At 38.1% G+C, this 26,833-nt stretch overlaps 3 protein-coding genes and 2 long non-coding RNA genes across 6 annotated transcripts in view; 4 read left to right on the plus strand and 1 right to left on the minus strand.

The window, feature by feature from the left end:
* The window catches only part of LOC134754495 (uncharacterized), a 400,626-nt gene that overhangs the window by 197,855 nt on the left and 175,938 nt on the right, over positions 1–26,833 (plus strand). The gene's annotated exons all lie outside the window — the stretch shown is intronic.
* LOC134753883 (kielin/chordin-like protein) lies at positions 563–3,447 on the plus strand. Its single transcript, XM_063689842.1, has 2 exons — positions 563–624; positions 744–3,447. Exon 2 carries the CDS (start codon positions 802–804, stop codon positions 3,403–3,405), a length of 2,604 nt encoding a protein of 867 aa, XP_063545912.1. The 5' UTR covers positions 563–624; positions 744–801; the 3' UTR covers positions 3,406–3,447.
* Positions 10,398–11,712, minus strand: LOC134754658 (uncharacterized). The gene is made up of 2 exons (XM_063690997.1): positions 11,499–11,712; positions 10,398–10,570 (listed from the first exon to the last, which is right to left on the minus strand). Exons 1-2 carry the CDS (start codon positions 11,637–11,639, stop codon positions 10,409–10,411), a joined length of 303 nt encoding a protein of 100 aa, XP_063547067.1. The 5' UTR covers positions 11,640–11,712; the 3' UTR covers positions 10,398–10,408.
* The window catches only part of LOC134754521 (uncharacterized), an 82,689-nt gene continuing 69,815 nt past the window's right edge, over positions 13,960–26,833 (plus strand). The window contains exon 1 of the long non-coding RNA XR_010128926.1: positions 13,960–13,998. This is a non-coding gene — a long non-coding RNA (uncharacterized LOC134754521). The remainder of the gene's footprint in view (positions 13,999–26,833) is intronic.
* Positions 16,734–25,063, plus strand: LOC134754710 (uncharacterized). The gene is made up of 4 exons (XM_063691045.1): positions 16,734–16,826; positions 20,497–20,655; positions 22,647–22,874; positions 24,905–25,063. The coding sequence occupies exons 1-4, from the start codon at positions 16,734–16,736 to the stop codon at positions 25,061–25,063; spliced, it is 639 nt and encodes a 212-aa protein (XP_063547115.1).

A 26,833-nucleotide genomic window follows, 5' to 3' on the forward strand; every position in this document is an offset into this window, starting at 1 on the left:
GCTAATAATATGCATTTAAACGGAGCCTTCTTTAATTGGTCGGACTGGCGGGCACCGGCGCCCCCCGACCGCCTGCCGCGGCCCGGTCGGGGCGAGGGCCGGCCGGCAGTATGACAGATTTTATTAATATGAAAGTTTCTTGTTTTTCATCGCAAGTGTGTTGAAAAACGTCGTATGAAACGCGTGTGCATTGGTTACAGCTCGCGCGTACAATATCTCGTGTGTAATGACCAACTTAGCATGTTTAGTAGGCAAACAACACAACACACCACAATAGATAATTATTCTGTACTTTTGTACAAAAAAAACCTTTATACTTTGAGTAGGAAATGGGCTGTTGTAGAGCATCTCTCAAGCAAAATACCTATACCTATTCGTGGCGTCAGGATGGGAAGTACACCTCAGCGCAGTTCAACAAAATTCTTGTAAACATATTGTACCTTCTGTGTAACTCATAAAATTACCTTTATGACATTCCTGTTTTTCCAACTAGTCTCGGTTTTGAGACGCTCACCAAACGTTTGTATTGCGAATCCACTCGCGATTCGCATTCGCGAATGAAATTAACATGCGTGCAAACCTTCGCACCACTTAAGAATCTTCATACGGATGTCTATGGCCTGAGTTAATCTTTTCGCCGCCATTGACTTGATATAAAGTCAGTACATTTCGTGCCCCGCAATATGTTTTATACGGGTTGGCGTTGATGAGACTTTATTACTCATTGACGTGACGGCGAAAAGGTTAATGTAACCACGAAAAATAAAATGTAGTCCACTGATCGTAGGTGCTCCGCCGGGTATGCTGCTTCACCACCATTCACCTGAAGAACAAAAGCTGAAATTCCAAGTACAGAGCTTGCACAAGGAACTTGACTTGATCAATCAGTATATTAATCGCCTGCATCAAAAAACCGAAACTTTAGTGCTAAAAGATATATCCCAACACAATTCGTTCCTTAGCACCAGTAAAACAAGTTCAATCACACTTTGTCCAAGTTCCAGTATATGCACTATCAGATCGAAGAGAAGCAGCGTCTGTTTCGCAAACAGCATTAATTACTTTTGGAAGAACAATAACGGAATAAATGATTGCGTAAATAATATACCAGATACATTTTATATGCCTAAATATGGAAGGCAGCAAACCACCGTATATATGACGCTGTATGACCAGTTCTGTCGCCATCGCACATCGGGAACACAGGCCACCGCATCGATAAATAAGTCCTTCCAAGTTTCCACCGAGCGATATATTCAATGTCAACCAAGCTTACCTAGCAGTCTTAGTAAGTTGAACTCCCCTTGTTCTATGATAACGAATATTCCTAACTATAATATTAACAAAAAAGACCATTTAGGGAAAATGAACTATTCTGAAATGTATTTCTTTAGTAGAAAAAATAAAAAAGAACCGAAGAGAGTGGATGACGAGGAGACAGAATTATACAGATCGAGCAAGAGCGTGCAAGTGCAAAGTTGCAGACATTCAACATCTGCGCAAACTAATAAGAAACAAGCTAGTTCGTGTTGTGCAACTGCAACATCAAAGGCTGTGTCTATTAAAGAACCTGACAAACAAAGATGTTCCTCCGAGTTATACACCAATAACGATTCTGGTTTATCGGCAACTATATCGCACATTAAAATTGCCCCTCGCCAATCGTGCCCAATACATGGTACCAGCCCTTGTCAAGGACCAAACTGTATAGGTATGGGTTTAGGACCGTGCTCTGATCCTTGTGCTCCATCAAATTGTATTACTCTTAATGCTGACAGCGGAGAACAGAAAGTCCCAATAAAAGTAAGTACTACAAATAACCCCAGACGTGGAGTGTTTGAATTAGTAATTCGCAGATTGAATGGATCCCCTTTGGCTAGAAACGAGTTGTTTTTGGAATGGACTCCACCACCCGGTCGGTCTGCTTCATGTTGTGGACCTTATCCATTGATATGTTCTCTGCCTGGACCATGCCGTCCGTCAAAGTGTAAAATACCTGTATGCCGCCCACCTAAGCCAAGATGTTGCAAAAAGCCTTTAAGATGTAAATTCCCTTGTGGACCAAAAACTTCCCGCTGTGGACCTTGTAGCTTATGTGGCCGAGTATCTTGCCCGGGATGTCCAGCGAAGCCTTGTTGCAGACCTTGCCCGCCTAAGCCCTGCCGACCTAAGCCCTGCCGACCAAAGCCTCGCGTTAAACGTTGTAAACCCTGCAAACCCTGTAAACCCTGTAAACCTTGCTGTCCGCCCTTCCCTTTTAAACCCAGTTGCACTAGCTGCACTGTGTGTTGCACTTCTATTCAACCGTGCTCCAAACCGCCATGCAAGCCCTGCCGACCTTGTAAGCCTTGTAAAAGTTGTAAACCTCCATCTTGCAAACCCTGCAGGCCGTGTTTCCCTTACAGACCTTGTGTCCCTGACTTGACTTGCCCGACAAGTAAAACTAGTATAGTTTTTGCAGCCTGTAAATCTAAGCCTTGTAAGCCGTGTAGCCCATGCGATCCGTGTGGCACTCCGTGCAGTCCTTTTCCGGCCTGTTTTTCTTGTTATCCTTGCATCACTCCTAAATCATGTTTGCCTAACTTTTCTTCAACTTGTACGCTTTTTTGCCCTCCCAGTAAGTCATGTATTCCTTTTGAAGCTTCTAACACATGCATTTCTTCTGGGGCTCTGGTTCCTTGCAAGCCTTGTGATCCTTGTGACCCATGTAAGCCCAGGAAACCATGCAAACCATGCAAACGTTACAAATCTTGCAGACAATCTAGACCTTCCAAATGTTTTGGGCCTTCCCGCCTCTGTCGACGCTGTAAACCTTGTAGACCATGCAGTGCTGGTCGTAGTAACCCTTCATCACTTGATATCCCATTGGACACTTGTAGTCCATGTATTCCAATAGAATGCTGTAAAGTTTCCGAGCCTTGCGATCCTTGTGAACCTTGCGATCCTTGTGAACCTCGCGATCCTTGTGATCCGTGTGATCCGTGCGATCCTTATGATCCATGTGATCCATGTGATCCATGCGATCCATGTGATCCGTGCGGTCCTTGTGATCCGTGCGATCCTTGTAAACCCAAAAAGCCCGTTTGTTTCCCTTTTAAACCTTACAAAACTTGTCGCAAGCCGTGTCGAGGAAAATGTTGCAGGCGTTGTAAGCCTTGTAGCTTATGCAGGATTTTTAAGTCTTGTATGCCCTGTAAGCTTTGCAAACCCCTTAAGCCCTGTCAGCCAAGCAAGCATTGCAAGCCCCGCAAGTCTTGCAAACCCAAAAAGTCATGCAAACCATGTAATCCTAGTTCATCTATCGAATGTTGTGAAGGACAGCAATGTTCGACTGTTTGCTTGCCTTGCCCGTTCATATGCAACTCCATACGCCAGTGTCCAATAGTAAGAGGCCGCAAAGGCTGAACTGTTGTAGGTTTATAGATAAGCATTACAATACATGAAATAATCCACCAGCAACCTTTTTTAAAGGCTTCTTTTATTTTGAAATTGCTTACACATTCTATTATATTCTATGTAATCACTTCGGACAAGCTTTCACTTCAGCTAATAATCTAATTTGTACTTTGTGTACCAGGGGCCCATTTCTCAAATGTTATTAGTCCACAATCTGTCAAATTGTATATATGGGTTTCCATGACATCACACTAATAATATCTGTATAATACCGTTCGAGAAATGGGCCATAGATCACATGATTATTATCATTACATTTTCTTTTAGTTGCTTCTGCTAGAAGTAGAATCAAGAGTCAATATAGGTTTGACCTGTCTTAAAATAAATCAAACCGTATCAGTTAAATAGGATATGATATGAAGCACTTGAAATAATCGATATAGATTAAAAATATATATTTTTTGCTTAGTTTAACTGAGAAAGTAACTAAATGTACGACTAATATTGTTTAGTCTTGCTTTAATTATTACCATAACATTAAAACTGTATAACTACTAAGTGTTATTCATATGACATTATGTAATCGATTATCAGATAATGAAGATGCGGTTAGACTATCTCATTGGAATACCTACTCAAATGATCCCAATAGGTAACCTTTATAGCAAGCACTGAATTATACAATAAAACAAACTTGAAATAAACCATCTCCCAATACCAATTTGTTTTATTTTCATTTTCGAAATAATTTTATGGCGTCCCACACGTGAGCTCTCTCGCAACCTCACAATGCGTTTTTAGCATTTTTTATTATACATTTAAGTACACAATTTGTACCTACTTAAACTTGGTTGTAATTAAAAAATGTGTACCCCTTTAGTTTGGGAGTAAAAGCCAAATAAAGTTGGCGTTTTTTGGAACGCCATTTGACTTTGATCCTTATTATTTCACTGATATGTGTTAAATTTATAAAATATCAAAAAGTATCACCATCTACACGCTCGAGTATAGGCCAAAGGTATGGTGTCATATTTTCGAGCGATGGCGTGGCGCCATAATTAAGTACACGACGATACTTTTTGATATTTAACAAATTTAACACATATCAGCAAAATAATAAGGATTAAAGTCAAATGGCACTAAAAGTTTTAATCACAACAAAAATTACTTTGACAATCCGCCTCTTCACTATCTATTCTCTTTGGCTTGGAAAAGGTGACAACTGTCATCGTACCCATGCTATGTGAAAAATACTATAAGCGTTTTTAGATCTGTTTTCTCACATATTCGTGTATTTTCGTGCTCTTTCTGTCCATTTAAACATTTATTTAGGTGAGTTGGCTAATTAAAACGATAAATGTCCCTTACACTAATGTATTTCGCACGTGATACTCTGTCTGTGGCTTCACTTCAGTAAGGGTTGCTAGACTAGTAGAAAGATGCTCTACAGCAACACCAGCTTCATTTGGTTTGTACTCTCAAACCATAGAGTAACGTAACTTATACTAGAGCGGTACTGTCATAGTAAATTTTGTAACCACAGTAAATTCACTGCCATCTGTCGACACATTTTTAAACTAAAAATAAACATTTGTACGATACGATAAAATGTATTTAAATATGGATAAATGATTTTTTTTATTTGCATTAATTATTTTCATGATTTTGACCCATGTTTTTTCACTGATATGCGTTAAAATTGTTAAATAACAAACGAAACCGTCAACGCCATCTATACGACAGTAGGCCAAAGCTAGTAGCGCCCTCTGATCGAGAATCAAATTTTCTTGATTTTCGAGGCACGTTTTTTCCTTAGACTGTATCCATCTATTACGGAGTTATATCTATCTTTGCTCAAACTAAAGAGGTACACATTTTTTTAAGTACCGAAGTACAAATTAAGTTGGTACAATTAATTGTGTTCTAAATCCTCATGTATTTAAAAAAATCAAATCGCAATGTGGGGTTGCCTTAGAGCATAACATATAGGCCCGGAAACGCTACGCAACCTGTAGACAGACTAGTTAGACTACTCGCTGCTTACAGGATATAACCAAACGGAGACGCCTTGTCTGTAATTTTCTGTACAAAACAGTCTGCCGATTTTTGCGGAGAGAGGAACGTCAAATGTATACGTAACGTTAGGGGTACAAAACTCCTCGCTCCGGGCAAACTGCTCCGTTCGGCTCAGCATTGCTCCGAGCAATTATTAGGATTGGCACAACTTGACGTCCCTTTGCGTTCACGATCACAGATAAGATAATGACCTGAATTTTGACAACCCTAAATAGCCGAAAGGGATACTGCCATATATAGAAAGGGATAGCATGATTCGGCCCTGAACCGCTGTCAAACTTCGGTTTTGTAGGAAGTTTCCTTTCTGTACGGTAGGTAGTACTATTATTTGAGGAGTGTCTTCAAAAGGGCTTATTTTTCTATGAAATCCATCCAAAAACAAACCCTTTTACCCTACTTAAAGGGTTTATTAAAAGACACTCCTCATTTATTCTGTGGTAACGTAAAACTAGCCATGTCATATAAACGTCAGTCCATACAATCATGGATGGACATGGATGACATGACCACTGGCCGCCTATTTTCGACAGAGGGGAACGCCTGTTAACGGCTACTCCGTTTGGTTATACCAAAGAGTAAAGTAAGTATAATAGGTTATACCCTTAAGACTCACTCCCATGACTGCGAAAAATCCTAGGCGACAAACCTAATGACTATGGATGGTATAGAAAGGATGCACATCTCTTATGGCGGAATTGTTGCAAAAGTGACCGCTTTCAGCTTTAAATAATAGTTCCTAATCTCTCCGGTGGCGCTAGTTAGGCTCTGGGACATAAGCCATATAAGGCAACAAATAACCCGACCAAATTACGTAGGTTGTATTTGGTAGTATTTCGGTGTATGGTGGCGCCGCCTAATTACTGTTTTTTGATGGACACTTTTCATACATAGAGATCTGGCTCCTTTATATAGTCTCCATGCTAATGACAACTCATTCGTTGAAATCCGTCAAACTATAAAGACTATAAAGGTTGTAGAGTGTGTCAAAAAGGTGTCAAATAATAGGGATTATTACGCGAAATTCTGCGTAGGGGGCACCAGGGCGCCACTACCACAATCTGGTCTATCGTGAAACAAGAAAATTACAACTTTGCACCCTTGTATAACAAATAACTATTATCTAACATCTCTGTCACTCTTGCATATTCGAGCGATAAAGAGGCAGATAGCGAATTTTCGGATTCACGTTTCCCGGTAGGTCCTCTGTAAGCAAACCGCCTTGATGCATCAATGTCATATTTTATTATCTCTGAAAACTTGTCAAAAACCTGTTAAAGGTACAGTATGTATAAGTTACTCTATGTTTTACTAAAAAGGATAGTCCTGCACTCTGGTGGCAGAACATTGCAGTAATATCCCCTATTGGACACACATAAATACATACATACGCGCGAAAAACAATTTTTCTTCTTCGGCAGTCGGGCAATAACAGCAAAGTATCTATCTATCTATCTAATAGTATCTATACATATAATAAAGCGGAAGAGGGTCGAAAGTCTGTACATGGAAGATATTTGAAAAAAAATTGGCTGGGGATACTTAAAATCGATAACAGAACACGTTCCAACAGTTTTTAGGGTTCTGTACCTCAAAAGGAAAAAACGGAACCCTTATAGGATCACTCGTGCGTCTATCTGTCTGTCCGTCTGTCACAGCCTATTTTCTCCGAAACTACTAGACCAATTAAGTTGAAATTTGGTATACATATGTAAGTTTGTGACCCAAAGATGGACATGTAACGTAAACAAATTAATTTTAAACACGGGGGCCACTTTTGGGGGGTAAATGAGAAAATTAAAAAATAAAGTTTGTCAAACTATATCGAGTTACATATCAAATGAAAGAGCTCATTGTGAGAATTTCAAGTATTTTTTTTTATAATTTTAAGATAAATAGTTTAGAAGTTATTCAAGAAAATAGGCAAAAAATAAATAAAATAAATAAATAAATCATTTTTATTTCGAGTAACTTTACAGACTCATATAGCTTATGTTAGTAAGTACTTATAGCTATGTTAGTGCTTACATCTATCACTATACATATATACAGAATAATTATTAACACAAAATTAACATTACAATAAATAATAAAAAATAAACAATATTGAAATGAACTGAGTTATGTTTCTAGAAGTACATACCCAAGTAGCTTATACATAATAAGTACTTTTAGAAACATGAATGTCCTCACAGTGCCTCATATATGGGCAGTCAAACCTCTCGGCTATCAACCGCAGGATGGGGTTGGGGCTGGCCCGCACCCGACGCACCAGGGATGTGCATCGTTTGCGCATAGTCGTATAAAAGCAATCTATGCGTGCTTCAGCAAACATCCCTGACGCGCTGAAAAAAATGACCATTCCCCCCCTTTATCTCCGAAACTACTGGGTCAAACATTTTGAAAAAAATACACAAAATAGATCTTTACCTATAGATTACCGGAAAACCTATTAGAAATGTGCAGTCAAGCGTGAGTCGGATTTAATTACTTAGTTTTTGATCCGACCCCTACGGGTTTCTTAAAGACATTTGGCATAAAAAATACATTGTTTAAGTTGTGTAATGTACGGAACCCTTGGAACACGAGTCCGAATCGCACTTGCCCGGTTTTTTTAGAATTTTTGTCTGTTTGTCTGTTTATTTGACCGCGCATCACGTGAAAACGGCTGAACGGATTTTGATGCAAACTTTACTAATCTGTCGAGAAAATCTCTGCCAGGTTATATGCTATAATAATTCAACCCCTAAGAGGGGGGGTAAACACTACACTCGATTTAGTCGAAGGTGCAGGTCCTAAAATACGGCGTTGCGTGAACAAAAGATTTCCTTTGGCAGGATTGTTCCTTGGGACCCAAGGCTGGATTTAAGAAGTGGAGCCACCAAGATTTGTGATGTAAATAATTATGTAGAAGGGGGGGTCTCAACTTTATCTTATTTAAGCTACTAGGCCAAGTTTGGTATCGTTTTCGTATAAACCAGGGATGCCGAATTCATTTATGATATCAAAATGATACCATTTCGAAGTAAAAACACAAAAAATATGAAAAAAATACTTTTTTTTTAATTCCTCTTCACGCTCACACCGCTAAACCTATTTAGTTTAAATTTGTTAGAGAGATAGTTTGATTCCCAGGGAAGAGCATAGGATAGTTTTGATTTAGTTGAAAATGATACTAAACTTGACTGAACCTAATCCTAACCTAAATAATAAATCAAACGTAGGGGCATAGTAAATGAACATCAGATTATGTAGGAAGGAAGGAAGGAAGTATGGATTTTTATGTGTGTATTTCTTACCTTTTCATGTACTGATTTGACTGGAGGACCGATTTGGATGATATTTGCCATGGACTTGATTTGGATAGGTACAGTCAAGGACGAAAACATACAAAAGTGGTACTGTATCGTCCGATATACACCTACTTCTCTATGTCGTTTAAATCACGTCAAAAATTTGAATAAGGGCGAAAAAAACTATTAATTTTGGAGTGTAGTTTTATTTAGTGGTACTTACCTAATTATAAAAATTTTTATCTGGACCACAGTCCTCTAGCGTATCCATCTGTCAACTTTACTTCAAGTTCCGCCTCCAGGGGAGAGGGAGAGAAATTAGGGGTGAATTAGCCGCTTACTGACACAGACCGAATTCCACGCGGGCGGAGCCGCGGGCACAGCTAATACATAATAATTCTACTTACTACCTTAAAAAACTAAAACCCGTTCTGAGCCATGTCGGGTCCAAAGCTCCCCATCACATTAGCAGCGTTACCTCGCTGTATGGCGATGGAGACCTGTTGGACAAGCCATCACTCAGAACGGGGGTCATTCCCTTTCTCCCTGAGGCGCTTGCCAAGCTCTCGGAAGAGCTCACGCGCATTTTTAAACTGTGTAAGTAGTAGAACAGGGATTAGTGTTCTATATTTGACATAAATTCTTGAAAAATCACTTCATTTTTTTTTATTATTGCACAAATCCCGGCGAGGTGACACTACACTGTCCGTGACATTTCGAACTTCTAATTTTTTAAACGTTGTAAAGGGCAAAACATTTAAATAACTAGAGGTAAATGGTAAATTGCTAAGTATATTGATATAGAGTATACTTATTTTCTTAAAAAATATAGGTAGTTAGACCAAGACAAGTCTGCAAAGATAGCAAACGCAGTGTGCAAGGGTTATACGTCATCATTTCATAGAAGTATGACGTTTAAAATAACGCACTGCGTGTGTTTTCAAAATCGTTGCAGACTTGTCTTGGTCTAACTCCATGCTATTCTTACAAGAAACATAAAAAAACGTAAGAATAGGAATCACCCTTATTATACCAGTTATTAGTGTTATTATTTCGAGCCCGAGCGGGATATGACAAGGGCATATGATCAAGAAAAATCTGTATATTATTCTCTAAAAAAATAGTTCTGATCAATAACTTAAGCGCGTTAAAGGGAACCAGGGTGAATATACCTTATATACCCATGTTTATTCACAAAGATTTAAAAGAAGTTTGTACGTGAAATAAAACGCAATTATGTAATCTACCTGCCTCGGCAGATTGTGTTTTATTAAACTTTAATAATCGGTGTTACTGTGTAGACAAGTTATTTGCTTTGGATTAGTACTCCTGTTGTAAATTTCATTTGATAGCGTGACGTGACGTACGCGTTTGCGTTGTCATTTTGCATGGCATTTTGAGTTACCAAAACGTCCGGCTTGGCGCTCTGTTCAAAATCCCATACAAAAATAGGCATAACGCAAACGCGAACAAACGTCAAGCTAACGAATGAAATGTACACTAGGGGCTCAGTAAAGTCGGGCATCTACCATTCATCACTCACATACATACAGCACTCTTTACACTCTCCTGTTTCCTTTATAATTGGATACAGATGTAGATGTATTGCCTATTATACAGGGATGTAACGTAGTTTCCGTGAGTATTCAGCATTGAACTCTTTGACAGCAACCCGGGCAAGGGGGCGGCAGACACTGTGTACCCTTCGTGTCGATGCGCCCCGGGACCTTCCTTTCTGGACCCTTAGGTGTTACCAGCTCCAGCTCCATTTTACAGCGTCTTTCTCCGTTCACACCTACTTTTGCCACCTGGAAGAATAATCAATATTGACCAAAACTTACATTTATATTTAAAAGAGCCAGTGAACGGAAATGTAACAACTCAGATTTAGATGTTGATTACAGTCGGGTCAAGCTCCAAAGACAGTGTGGTAATGTCATTATAAAATGTCAAAATTCTATGAAAATATGAGCTTTGCTCTATTCAATTCGGTGCATTGTTAGCTTAAGCAGACCCTAAGTGATGTTTTATTTTTGGCTGCAGTAAGCTGCAAGTAAAGTTACCGCCAATCTGATTAAAAACTTCTAGAGGTGCATTCTACAATCCGTTGCAGATTGTACGTACACTTTAGTGTACCTACCTACACGATTGATGTGTATATATAAAGTATAATAGGTATCTAACAATAACTATGGATGGTATAGATTATATAGTCTCCATGACAATAACCTTTCATTGTTAATAGACGCATGACGTTTATAGTTGACAAAACTAAAATGCAGGCAATTACTTAGTAGATGATTTAGACAATCTTGACACATTGGCGTCAGCCGTACGACTTACTCAATATAGGCTCCGGAACCTATATTTGATGACTCACGATCGAGCGCCTGGTGCCATATCTACCTCCCTCCATGGTACCTAACCAGTAATATGTACTTTCTTGCAAAACGCAGCGTGCATAAATACCTGACAATCTTATTTCACTTATTTGTAAAGCCTGACCAGGAATATATGATCACGCCCCATGTTGCGGAATTTCATTGGAACAAAAAATTTCATACTAAACTGAACTGTCACCACATACATGAGATTAACAGCGCCCTCTTGACAATGATCATATATTTCTGGTCGGGCTTTACAGAAATACGTGTGTCATATTTTTCACCCCTCACTGGACTACTAACAATCTATAAGTTGAAATTATATAGTAACATAGTAGGTATCACTATTTACCCTTAAAACAAATACGTCTTTCTTAGGGTGAAGGACGGTTTGCGCTTTTTTAGGTCCTGGGACGTTGGTAGGCACCAGCTGGCATAATCTCGGGCAAGGGCTCGATTGAATACCCTTAGTTTTAGGAACTTTTTGTTCCATTTTAGCCAACAATTACAAGATTATTATTAATACAGTAAATTTACGCCATCAAATCAATATTCTTTATGCCAAATTGTCATTCTTGTCAAAAATACCAAAATAAGAGACGATAAATCTTTTTTTTCTGAATCTTCTTGCCTGAGTCGATTACCCGATCGAAAGAGTGTATTTCGTTACGGCATCGATTGTAATCTGCCTTGGAATCATTTTTTGTGGCTAACCTTCGCTGAATCTATTCATCTGGATTTCTGGACGCGCAAAAAAATACCAGAGCGCCGCCGTACACCTTGATTCCACCAATGGGGCTAAAAAATCGTGTCCGTATTAAATCAATCACATTAGATTTTAACAATCAGCATAATGAATAATCAGATACATAGAATACCTATACCTATAGCCAAAAAAAAATGAGGGCTCGTAGAAACTGAGTACCAAAGAGTATAATAAATAATAATATATGTATAGTTGACGTATAGTAAGTACAGACAGCAAAGAGTAGTATAATTATGGATGGTATAGAAAGGATGCCAATCTCTTAGTGCAGAATTGTTGCAAAAGTGACCGCTTTCAGCTTTAAATAATAGTTCCTAATCTCTCCGGTGGCGCTAGTTAGGCTCTGGGACATGAGTATAACATGAACCTTATAAGGCAACAAATAACCCGACCAAATTACGTAGGTTGTTTTTGGTAGTATTTCGGTGTATGGTGGCGCCGCCTAATTACTGTTTTTTGATGGACACTTTTCATACACAGAGATTTGGCTCCTTTATATAGTCTCCATGAGTATAATATATAGGAGACAGACAGCCAGCTATAGAAGGTAGAAGTAAAGAATACAATTTCCATGTATCAAAAAGTGTCCGTCAAAAAACCTTAAATAGGCGGCGCCACAAAACCTACCTAGAATAATCGATAAAAAAATTCAAATCATTGACAGCGCACTTCACTCCGTCTATGGATGTATCAAAAAGTAAACAGGCGGCGCCACCATACACTGAATCTTCATGTATCAAAAAGTAAATAGGCGGCGCCACCATACACTGAAGTACCTAGACCATACACCTAGTATCTATATCTATACATATAATAAAGCGGAAGAGGGTCGAAAGTCTGTACATGGAAGATATTCGAAAAAAAATTGGCTGGGGATACTTAGAATCGATAACAGAACACGTTCCTACAGTTTTTAGAATTATTGTCTGTTTGTCTGTTTATTTGACCGCGCATCAAATGAAAACGGCTGAACGGATTTTTATGCAAACTTTACCTACTAATCTGTCGAAAAAAACCACGGCCAGGTTATAGGCTATAAAAATTTGAGAAATTTTACCCCTAAGGGGGTTAAAAAAGGGATTAAAAGTTTGTATGGGGTTCAAGATTTCTTTTAAGCTAGCAATTTGAAACTTCGTAAAAAGATATATTATTGAAATACAAAAAAACTGATTTCAGCGTTTTGAAAATTCATCCCCTAAGGTGAAAAAAGGTTGAAAGTTTGTATGGAGATCAATTTTTTTTTCGAGTGCGTTACTTGAAACTTTGTATATGGGCATATTATTATAATACAGGAAAAGCTATTTCAGCGTTATCAAGAATTCGTCCCCTAACGGGGTTAAAAGGGGGTTGAAAGTTAGAATCCATTATAAATTCTTTGAAACTTCTTAGAAAGGTATAATAGACGATTACAAAAAAAAGTAATTACGACGTTTTTGGAAATTTAACGCCTCAGGGGGTTTTAAAGGGGATGAAAGTTTGTCTTGGGGTTATTCCATTTTAAACTAGGACCTTGAAACTTTGCAAAAAGGTATTATATTTAAAAGCAAGAAAATTTCTTTAAGCTTTTTTAAAAATTCATCCCCCAAAGGTGGTAAAAAAGGGGTTAAAAACTTTATCTTGATAACTATATCATTTAAGCTACTAGGCCAAGTTAGGTATCGTTTTTGTATAAATCGGGTATGCCGAATTCATTTATGATATCAAAATGACACCAGTCCGGAGTATATGAAAAAATAATACTTTTTTTAATTCCTCTTCACGCTTAAACCGCTGAACCAATTTAGTTTAAATTTGGTATATAGTCCCCTAGAAGAACATATGGTAGTTTTTATCCAAAAAAAATTACCTTAAAACTGAAAAGGAGAGTGTAATATTGTAGGGGGAATCAATAACCGACTCAACTGATTTACATGAAATCTACGTATACGTCTTTTGATTTAGTTGAAAATTATATTAAACGACTTAGAACCTAATAGTAAACATTCCCTACATCAAAAATCTGGGTAGCTCCACTTCTTAAATACTTCTTACGAATATTTTTCAAACTTAAACTCATTTTTAACCGACTTCAAGATTTCAAAAGGAGGTTAACAATTCGGTTGTTTTTTTTTTAATGTTTGTTACTCCATAACTCCGTCATTTCTGGACCGATTTTGAAAATTCTTTTTTTGGTTGTAAGTATATACATACAGATTGGTCCCGTTTTTGTCAAAACGCAGTTCTGATGATGGGATCCATGAGGAATCGAGGGAACTCCTCAAATGTTAAAGGCTTACATATAGTGATTTTGGTATTTTCATCAACAAATCAAGTACCTACATTTAAAAAAGTGACATTTGATGAAGTGGAACTGCTGATGATGATCAGAACGGAACTCTTCAATGACGCATAGTTCACGTTTGGCGATTTGTCCTCTTCGTTATGTTTGTTAAGCAAGTTAGGTTTTCAAGAAACATTTTTGTCAAGCTCGAGTTCAGATGATGGGATCCATGAGGAATCGAGGGAACTCCTCAAATGTTAAAGGCTTACATATAGTGATTTTAGTATTTTCATCAACAAATCAAGTACCTACATTTAAAAAAGTGACATTTGATGAAGTGGAACTGCTGATGATGATCAGAACGGAACTCTTCAATGACGCATAGTTCACGTTTGGCGATTTGTCCTCTTCGTTATGTTTGTTAAGCAAGTTAGGTTTTCAAGAAACATTTTTGTCAAGCTCGAGTTCAGATGATAGGATCCATGAGGAATCGAGGGAACTCCTCAAATGTGAAAGGCATACATATAGTTATTTTTGTATTTTCATCAACAAATCCAGCATTTCCATTTAAAAAAGTGACATTTGATGAAGTGCAGCTGCTGATGATGATCAGAAATATCAGAATGGAACTCTTTAACGACGCATAGTTCACGTTTGGCGATTTGTCCTCTTCGTTATGATTGGTAAGCAAGTTAGGTTTTCAAGACACATTTTTGTCAAGCTCGAGTTCTGATGATGGAATCCATGAGGAATCGAGGAAACTCCTCAAATGAGAAAGGCATACATATAGTGATTTTTGTATTTTCATCAACAAATCTAGCTTTTACATAAAAAAGTGACATTTGATGAAGTGGAACTGCTGATGATGATCAGAATGGAACTCTTCAACGACACATAGTTCACGTTTGGCGATTTATTCTCTTCGTTATGGACCCAGACCCAAACTTGGACCTGGACTTTTTTTTGAACTGCGATCCTCACAGAACCGAACTGCTATCAGAAAAGTGGGTTAGGTTAGGTTAGAACTGTGACCCTTACAGAAACGAAATGCTATCAGAACATTGGGTTAGGTTAGGTTATAACTATGACCCTTACAGAAACGAAATGCTACTAGAAACGTGGGTGGTTTTACCTCATTTTAGTTAGGCAAAAGATGCTGTCTTTTTCATTTCATTGTCTGGAATGCACCATCAACAATAAGTAACCTTTCAACGGCATCCCCCATTGAAGTCGGTTTTTTTTTCTTAAAAATTATTGTTACTGTGTTTCCTCGCTTGTATGACATAACACTACAATAACTAAGTCGTAATAACCAGTCTATAATGACATCTTGATTTGTTTACCTGTCAGCTCTGATGTTAATTTGGAAATGTTTCGTAGCGAAATAGTTTAATTTACCGAACTGTTCTTTTCCAGCAGTTTATTATTTACAATGTTCCGGTCCTAACTATGTAAAGTTTTGGACATTTTTTTATTTTTTTTATTTTACATGACCTTTATACTGTTGTACATATCGGCCCTATTGAGTCCGCTTCTTATAATTTCAGAACAACTATTATATATTTATTAAGCCTAACTTCAGCCATTTGGGCATTTTTGTTATTTATTATTTAATATTCAACACTTAAGCATTATTCAAGTAAACCGCCACAATGACACTGACAACAGTGAAGGTTGTCATTAAAATTATTGCCATAGTTAGAAATTAGTTCCAATGAAATTCCGCAATATGGCGCATGATCATATATTTCTGGTCAGGCTTTACATTGTTATCCATTTGTGTCATTCAAACGCTTTTGTAACGCGTGTTGAAAAAGGTCTCGTGCTTATGGAACCTTAGAGATTGTATTCCTTACCTCTACTTTCCATGCAGCCAGCCTTAAATTATTTATTTATTTATTTTATTTTATTTTTATTTTATTTTAAGGCTCACCAACAGTTATTACATTCAGGCTTACAAACATTAATAACATGCTAATTGTATGACTAATTACTGGTAAACACCACATGCGAGTAATTAAAAAAGCAAAGTCAACAAAAAAGCCGACACATTTGAACACCTTATTATTGTAAAATAAGGAGCAAAGCGCAACCATGATGTCGACTGGTTAAGTATATAACTAAATATGGAATTAAAACTAAATATACTAACTACATACAAGTGAATACATTTCTAATTTTGGACAAAGAGTCAAAGTGAATATCGAACTTGTCACTATATTTATCTATTAAAATGCTCAAGCGTGGTATTTAGACCAAGATAACCCTACAATTATTTTGATAACACACGCAGTGCAAGTGTTATTTATACGTCATAATTTCATAGATGTTTAACGTTTAAAATAACACTTGCACTGCTTGTGTTATAAAAATCATTGCATATTTTTAGTGGTACAACCAAAATGTTTACTTACTTATGTTCAACCTCTATGCAACTGCTTATGTCTCGTCGATAGACGGGCTCTCCGGAATTACTTACTTTTTTCTTTGACTGTCAACGTGCTCTTTGCTAAAGATCTATTTAGCACAAATCAAAATTTTCTATAATAAATTAATGCAAAATGGCGCAAACTCCACCTACTAACATTCAAAACCCACGAACGAAGCATCGGAAACCGTATGAAGAAATCGGAGCCATATTTAACGGAAACGAAGTAAGATTCGCTCTTTACATGACGGGTAGATGACGGTTGATCGATAGCAAAGATGGATACAGTCTAAGGAAAAAACGTGCCTCGAAAATCAAGAAAATTTGATTCTCATTCAGAGGGCGCTATTAGCTTTGGCCTACTGTCGTATAGATGGCGTTGACGGTTTCGTTTGTTATTTAACAATTTTAACGCATATCAGTGAAAGAACATGGGACAAAATCATAAAAATAATTAATGCAAATAAAAAAAATCATTTATCCTTATTTAAATACATTTTATCGTATTTTTATAAATATTTATTTTTAGTTTTAAAGTGTGTCGACAGATGGCAGTGAATTTACTGGGGTTACAAAATTTACTATGACAGTACCGCTCTAGTATAAGTTACTCTATGTCGATAGGTACCTTTGCTGGTAGTACTACCACATCTTCACCTTCAGCACATGGCATTGTATTTCCTAGTTTCCTAGAGAGCGTCAGTAGGCCTAGCACAGGAGGGGCACGACAGTATCTCGCCCGCAAGATAGACTACTCGCGTTTTACTAACTGTATTAATTAAAGAGGGACGGGTAGTCTATCTCGCGGGTCTCAGCGCATTTCAACAAAATATTTATATTGTAGCTTCTGTGTACCGAAGTGTACTTTTAATGGAAACCAGTGTACTGTCCGCGCGCGAATTCCGTGCACGGCTGAGGAATGTTAGAAATGTGGGGCGTCATGACAGAGTGGTGTCATTTTGTACGTACGGTTGCGGAGATCCTCTCCCTCCACTTCCTCGACCTCTGAATGCACGGAATTGGCGCGCGGACAGTACCTCTTCCTAAAACGTGCTACTTAAAAAAAGGTCCCCCACAGACAATAATGAATGGTTGCATTATACCGTATTTAAAGTGTGTAGTTTTATTGTAACTTCAGTGTACCTCTGTAAGCCTGAAAGTAATGAAAATCTGTGTACTTATCCCTAGAATGAGCTACGCTAAAAATAAGGCCCACCTGCCGACCTCACGTCAGGTTTGCGATTTTACCTATTAAATCTTGCATTATTTCATGCAAAACGTATGTAATTATATTGTACCTACCCCAAAAAAAAGTTACGTCCAAAAAATGGGTCCACCCGCCATTTTAGGCTCATACTGAGATCATATCATAAAGAGATCATATTTATTTTGAAATGAATGATATTCATTGAATTGAAAACTTGGGAAACTTTGAAATTAGAATGTATTAAAAGTAAGTGGGATAAAGATTGTTTAGCTCAGGTACGCTTTAAGCAAAACCAGGTGTTATGGTTGTATTACTCTATTGTAAAAGAATAGTCAAGCCATTTTGAGCAATAAAATAAAATTAATCAGTACAAAAACATTTTCACCTCAGCAACTCGAACAAGCCTACTTTCGTCACTCCAGGGAATAAAACAAAGTAGCTGTTTAATTTAGTGAAAGCCATGAACTGCCACTTCATACTTTTATAACATTTTTTTTTCCTCTGTATTATTCTGTGTAATTAGAAATACATTTTAACCTTTAATATGTTCTCACTACTGAGGTGAAAAATTATGTGTGCAACACGAGAGCAAAGTTATTTTACATCTCGTGTTTATGAGTCCCTCGCTACGCTCAAGATTCTAACTTAGAATCACGAGCGAAACTATTTTTCAACCCCCTGTTAATTGGCGCGAATACGGTACGGTACATAATGTCGGTTGTCAATAAGGCGCTATTTCCATATAGTTTCAAATAAAATAAAATTAAATTTGAAATCAACATTATCGACAAGCGACAACATTGGTACCTTTTGGTTGAAAACGTCACAAATGTCTAGTTTAAGCTTCCAATGTCGGCCACAAGATGGCAGTACCTGCAATGCACAAGAAAACGTACATGAGCTGTACAGGGCAGCACCTACTTTGGCGTGTATTGTCAATGTAGAGTTTAAGTTTCTGATTCAGGCCACAAGATAGCAGACCCGCCAACGCGCACGGCCCCGATTATATATATATTAGACTCTTGGTCCACGGCTATGAACGTGGTGATGGTGGGATTTTTTTTTTTCTTAGGCAACAAACAGTCATATACAAAAATGATGTAATAATAAGCAATGTGTTAATAGACCTTGAGTGCCCTACCTTAATTAAATAATTTCTAATCTAAAGTAGCTAGTGTAGGAGCAGTAAGCGGAAAACAAAGTTATCATTAATTAACAAACTTATCAGTAACTTGAAGTGTATCTATATTCATTCATCCATGTATATGTATGCACGGGCAGGTTGCTTACTCGTACATACAACCACACGGGGTACACAAAGAAAGTTATAAATTATTTGTGCATAAGTTACCTATTACAATGTTAAATTATAGAAGTTGTTACAAAAGTTTAATTATACCTACTTAAATAAACAGTTTGTTATTGTTTACAGTTTCGATTTGAAGTGAGTAATAATTTGTTTTTTAAAACTTTCACAGGTTTTAAAATACGAAAAAAGATCAATGTGGGATACATTTATATTATAATAATTGAGACAACGGTTGAAATAAGAATTTGAGCAATATCTTCTACGAGAGAAAGGAATAGAAAATAATTTCTTATGGCGTGCAGTGCGTTGAGGTATCTTAAATAACAACGTACCAAGAAGTGAGGGGGCGTCAATAAAGCTGTTAATGATTTTGTAGAGAAACATTATATCAAACTGTGCTCGACGATCTTCAAGTGTCAGCAATCCATAGTGAACAAGACTATTTTTATATGAGTTTCGACACCGTCCCATACGGAAGTCGATAGACTTGAGAAATTTCCTTTGTACACGTTCTATCCTATTGATATGACACTTAAAGAAAGGGTTCCAAATGATACACGCAAAATCTAGGATTGATCTGACTAAACTGTAGTATAATATCATGTATGTCATTTCGTTTTGAAAAGGCCTACAAACCCTTAATATAAAACCAAGTTGTTTGTAAGCCCTTTGAACAACGATATCTATGTGATTATTAAAAGTAAGTTTATTATCTATTAAAACCCCAAGGTCACGGACTTTGTCAACCCTAATTATGTGGTGATTATTTAATATATAATTATATGTTATTGGATTTTTGTTACGTGTAAATGTGATTATATTGCACTTATCAGGATTAAGAAATAGTTGATTACTCTCACAATAGTCAGACAGAGAATTAATATCGGCTTGAAGCTCGCAACAATCATTGACTGTGTTAATAATCTTAATTTTTTTTGCATCATCAGCATATAACAGGTGATGACTGCTGCCAAGTACATCACCAATATTATTTATATAAAGTGTAAACAGTAATGGACCGAGATGCGACCCTTGAGGGACACCTGAAGGAATGTAAAGAAAATCTGACATGAAACCTTTGATCGAAACGGCTTGTGAGCGATTTGTGATGTATGACTTGATCCATCGGAACAAGTCGCCATGTATTTCGGCACTCCAGAGCTTCTCCAATAAGATTCTGTGACTAATTTTATCAAAAGCCTCGGAGAAGTCCGTGTACACGACATATGACATTTATTGCTAATATTGCTATGCCCCCACGGGGTCCATGTGGAACTACCAAGAATTTGTAATACCTATAAAACCATGGTTGCAATAAATAAATATGAAATATGAAATATTACAGTTTTTAATGTCTGTATAATTTAATTTTGGTGCTAGGTAAAAATCCGAGTTCCTAAGAGCACGTCGAAGTCTCCGAAGCTGACGTCGTCTCAGCTCAAGCTGCAGCAGCTATGCACGTGTGACGACGACGAGTCCGTGTGCTCGGAGACCTGCGGCGCCGGGGCCGCGGGCGACGAGAACCAGCTGTTCTTCCAGGTGACTCAACTGCCGTAAACCATCGTGTCTCCGGAGCTGACGCCGTCGCAGTTGTAGCTGCCGCAGCTGTCCACGTGTGACGACGACCAGGCCTGTGCTCGGAGACCTGCAGCGCCGGCGCCGCAGGCGACGAGAACCAGCTGTTCTTCCAGGTGACTCAACTGCCGTAAATTATCGTGTCTCCGGAGCTGACGCCGTCGCAGCTGTAGCTGCCGCAGCTGTGCACGTGTGACGACGACGAGGCCGTGTGCTCGGAGACCTGCAGCGCCGGCGCTGCGGGCGACGAGAACCAGCTGTTCTTCCAGGTGACTCAACTGCCGTAACTAATAACTGTCGTGTCTCCGGAGCTGTAATAAACACGTGTGCAATGTGCATTATTTCACCTCATTTAAAAAGCATAAGGTAGGAATGTGTACAAGTACCAAGGTAAGTTTGTACAGCTTTATGCTTTTTGTGCTTAATTTTCGTATAAATATATATGAATACCTACCAGGGTGCCATGTGATCTTTTTCCTTTGTAACATCTATTTTATTGTACCATGGTATGCAATAAACGATATTGATTGATTGATTGAATCTTGGGGTGCTAGAAAAAAACTTTATTGATTTGTAGGGTTACGTACCTCAAAAGGAATAAAATCCTTAAATTTGTTAAAAATTATTAAAATAAAAAAATACGTTACATTTAATATTGTCTTCGGTTACCGCGATAGTTACTCATGAAATAAAACTATGAAAACGGATTATATCGCGTATATTGAATTTATAATACATCCCGACGTTTCGAACTCTTTACAGCGTTCGTGGTCAACGGGTGACTGAGGAAAAATTACAAAATGCAAAAATACCCACATACTAAAATAATGAACAATCATAGACTACAAACTTTAAGACACACAGCCAGACAGGACAGCCACATCTTGAAGCGTGCTTCTATAAAAACATATTTCAAGCCAATGAAGAAGATGTCACAATTCCTGAGGCCTGTAAAATGCAATACCCCTCTACAGACTGCAGGAGTGTACAGGCTGGACTGTGAGTGTGGCCTATCATATGTCGGGCAGACGAAACGGAGCATTTCCACTCGGGTGAAGGAACACATAGCTGATGTCAAGCACCGTCGACCTAGGTCTGCTGTCTGTGAGCATATCATGGATAAAGCCAATCACTCAATCAAGTTTGATAAGCCTCTGGTTCTTGCCAAGGAGAAGCGTTACATACCCAGAATGCTGCGCGAGGCCATTGAGATTAAGAAATATCCAAACTTTAATAGGGAAGATGGCTTTTCTCTACCACCAGCTTGGGATCCTGTAGTCCACCTGATAAAGGAGCAAGCGAGACATAGACTGTGAGACCGTAGTGTTGGATGATGCTGGACATTCTGATGTTTTGAAAAGATGTGTCCCGCCGAGTTTGTTGCCGGTCCCATATTGGGATACCCTCCTACAATTTAGGAGGGAATTAAATCTTCTCGGGTCCGTGGTGTAGGGTTGGAGCCGGCATAGTTTTTTATCGCGTATATATATATATCTTTACTTGAAAAAATAATAATTATAGTGTATAACTAGCCTTATGAACCGATTTTGCATGTACAACCAGCCTTAAAGTTTGTAGTCTATGATTGTTCATTATTTTAGTATGTGGGTATTTTTGCATTTTGTAATTTTTCCTCAGTCACCCGTTGACCACGAACGCTGTAAAGAGTTCGAAACGTCGGGATGTATTATAAATTCAATATACGCGATATAATCCGTTTTCATAGTTTTATTTCATACGTTACATTTGTACGGAACCCTCGGTGGGCGAGTCCGACTCGCACCTGGCCGGTTTTTCACCTTCGTGTTGTATCTAATTACCTCAAAATTGCTAGTCATTTGCCTATATAAACGTTATCAGTCGGAAGGGGTTATCAATTATCTGAAGTTATAAAATGAGAATATGTAATAAGTAAGAATAAACATTAAATAACAACAATAACACATTATTGACAGATACCGGACGACATTTGTGAGGCCACGTCGAACCGGAACCCCAACAACTCCGAGCTCACGTACAGCAAGCAGGAGCGGCACAAGTCCCTGTGCGACACCTGCAACGTCACCCCCGCGGACGCGCCCAAGGGCGTCAAGGCCCATAAGGTGCTGCACCCCAACAAGGATGTGTTCGTGTTGAAAATCGGCAAGCAGACCGATGAGCCCAATCGAACTGGTAATATCGAGGTAAGATTAACAAATTGCATAATCTTCTCTTCACTGATCGGAATAGACGGAGTATAATTACCTAAACTTGGTAGAACAAAGTTATAAAGTGGAGACTGCCTTGCGATAACATTCCTAAGGAAATGTACTAAGTAAATAGTATCATTAATACATTAAAAAACAATGCATTCCTCGTTTTTGTCCAATACATGATTGTAGGCGTAAAATAAAACTGCATTTTTTTTGACAAGAAACGAGACACCAAACACCCTGTTTTGACGTTGTGCTTTTCACGTATTACATTTAAAATGCTTAGAAACTTACGAAAAAAAATGGTTATTTACGCCTATTAATTGTATTGGACAAAAACGAGGAATGCATTGTTTTCTACCGTATTTATAACACTATTACTTACTTAATACGTTAGGCAGTCTCCACTTTAAGACCTTGTTCTCCCAAGTTTAGGTATATACTCTGCCTATTCCGATCAGTGATAATCTGCTATTAATAGACGCAGGCACAATCTAGATAATGAACTAACGAATCAGAGCCAGACTGTGTAAGTGTTATTTAAACTTCAACATTATCGCGCATGGGGTAACTGTATAAGTAGGTACTTATATACATTTACATTCCATAGGGCTTTGTCCTTAACAAATAGGGCTATCAGTTAATTATTAGTACCAGTGTCATGAAAAACTGTAAATGTAATGTACACCTGAAAAGGTAAAGTTTCGGTGTAACTATATATGTAATTGGGGTATCTATTGTTTCTCATATAGTTTTAGGTCATAATGTATTGTTTGTCCACATGTAGATATAGGATTTTTTTATGGGCCGCTTCCTATAGATACGCGTGCGCCCGTGAGGAACAAAACATACGCAATGCGACGAAATTAAGAGCACGTTTTAATATTCCTGACAACAAACCAAAAACAAAATATTTATCAGTACGGTTTTTACTCACTATTATTTTTAGTCGCTTTGCACGACGAACAACCGCCGCGGACACTCGTGCCTGAGGATGGATTCCCAAAGAATCCGAAACATGTCGCCAAAAGCGACTAAAAATAATAGTGAGTAAAAACCGTACTGATAAATATTTTGAAATATGTCTCACGATAGTTTAAGTGCGAAACCAAAAACAACCTACGTAATTTGGTCGGGTTCATTGTTACCCACCATCTCACCAGGAACCGGTGGGCAACAACAATAGGTACACTTAAGTACGATTCCCACCGAACGGGCGGAGGCGGACTTCGGAATTCGGAGCGCATTTGTATTTGTGCCGGTCAGCTCCTCACAGACGCGGACGGCTCCGGACGGACCCCATCGTTTCTTACAGATACAAAATGTATAGGCACATTAAAATGCGCTCCGACGCGGCCGGTGTGAATCGTAGGTATATTATCGGTTTTATGGACTTTTTAGCAATAAGTAGAAATAAAAGTGAGACTATGACGTCTCGTCTCGTGCCACTCGTCACGGCTTCGTGTCTGCTCCCGCCAGTAAATAAATTAATTAAAACATGGAGAACAGTGGGGGAGGCCTACGCCAAAGAGGCGACTTCCATAATTAACGAAGAATAATTGTTTTAAGTATTTAAAATTAATGTTAAAGTATGTACTAGTAATTATTAAACTTATACTAATATTAATATGATATATTTCATACCTAGTTGTAATAGTGAAAATGGCTTTCATTTTAAAAGACTGTGATAAAAATAGATAATAAAAATTGAAATAGAATGTTAAATTAAATCTTTATATTTTATTAATAATACCTACTACTAGTCACTTACCTATGTTATACAATTCTATATTCTAAATACAATACAATATGTGCAACTAGAATCTTTATGCATGCAAAGGAAATATATATATAAAAAAATGTACTTAATTATGGTGGAATAAAGGCTATTTTTATTTTTATTTTATTTTTTATGACGTCTCGTCTCGTGCCACTCGTCACGGGTTTGTGTCTGCTCCCGCCAGTAAATAAATTAATTAAAACTCCGAGTAACGAAATAAAAAAAGGGTTTTGATGAAAAGGTGGAACTGGTGACGCCGCGCGCGCCTGCTCGGCCCAAGCCCCCCACGCACGCATGCAAGGACATCCAGTGCGAGGGGCCCGAGGTCAGCTGCTGCATGCCCTGCAAGCAGTGCCGCCCGTGCCGGAAGCGGAGGCGACTCCCGCCCTGTTGCATGTAACCTGACATCCTTACATGGGTAACATCCCATCCCAAATTACTGGAACTTATTTCAAGTGATCTGACTAAACAAAGATATTTTCATATTATTCATACTAAAACGCGCCAAATAAAAACATTTTACGTTTCCATCATCGTTGTTTCACTTCAGTCAACGCTCTCATTATAAAACAACATCCTGAAATAACTAACATGGCCCATTCCATATGATTTCAACGTGTAGCACAGCACACACACACACACACGAACTTGGATTTTAATTTAAAAAATTGAGAACATCACTTTGTGGTACCATAAGTTCTAAACCACATCCTTGCACTTAATAGGCTATAACGCCTATAACTTTTTATTTAGAATAGGAACAGTCGCCATCAGATATATCGGAGCGGCCGAGGTGCTCAAAAATATCTGAACACGCACCTAGCGCCTTGACAATAGAGGCGTGTTCAGATATTTGTGAGAGCCTCGGCCGCTCCGATATATCCGATGGCGACTGTACCTATTCAATTATTCATAATACATTATTGCAGAGGCCAAATCGACGAATTTGCAGTTCCTGCCGAGGCATACCTTAGTATTACTTAAATTATTAATGATTATTTTACCATATTTACTCGCATGTATGGAGAAAAGCACTATACAGGCTGTTTATTTAGTCACCTGCAATCTCGGAGGAATTAGTAATGGAGTACGCATCGCTACATCTTTCCTAACAAAAAATTCTACCGTTTTTCGAGGGGGACGAGGTAGCACACATATATACTAACTACAAATGCATCTTTTCCCCTCGTTACTACGCACCCATACTACAACAAGACTACAACACTAAGTTAGATTAGCACACTAATGCAGTAAAAACGATATGTGGACACAATTTCACACTATCGGTGTAGGCGTAATCGAACCGATTAATAAGACTTCCAAGTGTCTGGATATTATCGTATCGATATAATTTTCTAGACGTCATAGACAGCGCCACTTGGTACTCGAGGAATAGTTTAACAAATATATCAAATAATTTACGGTTGTGGCTATATTTTTTTATTTTTGTAATGTATGTTCACCGAATACTCCGAGACCCATGGTCCGATTTGAGTAATTCTTTTTTTGTTCGAAAGGAGCTACTTCCAAGTTGGTCCCATATTAATCTGGTTCTGATCTGATGATGGGATCCCTGAGGAATTGAGGGAACTCCTCAATTTTTAAAGGCACATGTATGGTGATTTGGGTATTTTCATAAGCAACTTGAGCATTTTCTCTCGAAAACGACCAATTTGATGAAGTGGACCTGATGATGATGATTGTTTTGATGATAGTGATGATGATTTTTTTAATGTGGGATGTTCAGCGATTACTCCGAGACCAGTGGTCCAACTTGAACAATTATTTTTTTTGTTTGAAAGGAACTACCTGTAAGGTGGTCCCACATTAATCTAGTGCTGTTCTGATAATGGGATCCATGAGGAATTGACGGAACTCCTCAATTTTTAAAGGCACGTATGGTGATTTGGGTGTTTTCTTAAGCAAATCGAGCATTTTCTCTCGAAAACCACTAATTTGATGAAGTGAAGCTGATGATGATGATTGTTTTGATGATAATGATTTCAGCGATTACACCGGCACCCATGATCCGATTTGAGTAATTATTTTTCTGTTTGAAAGAAGTTACCTCCAAGGTGTTTTCGTAACATTTTTGGTTTTGATCTGATGGTGGAATCCTTGAAGAATTGAGGGAACTCCTCAATTTTTAAAGGCACGTGTATGGTGACGT

Source organism: Cydia strobilella, chromosome Z (genome assembly GCF_947568885.1).
Source record: "Cydia strobilella chromosome Z, ilCydStro3.1, whole genome shotgun sequence".
Taxonomy (NCBI): domain Eukaryota; kingdom Metazoa; phylum Arthropoda; class Insecta; order Lepidoptera; family Tortricidae; genus Cydia; species Cydia strobilella.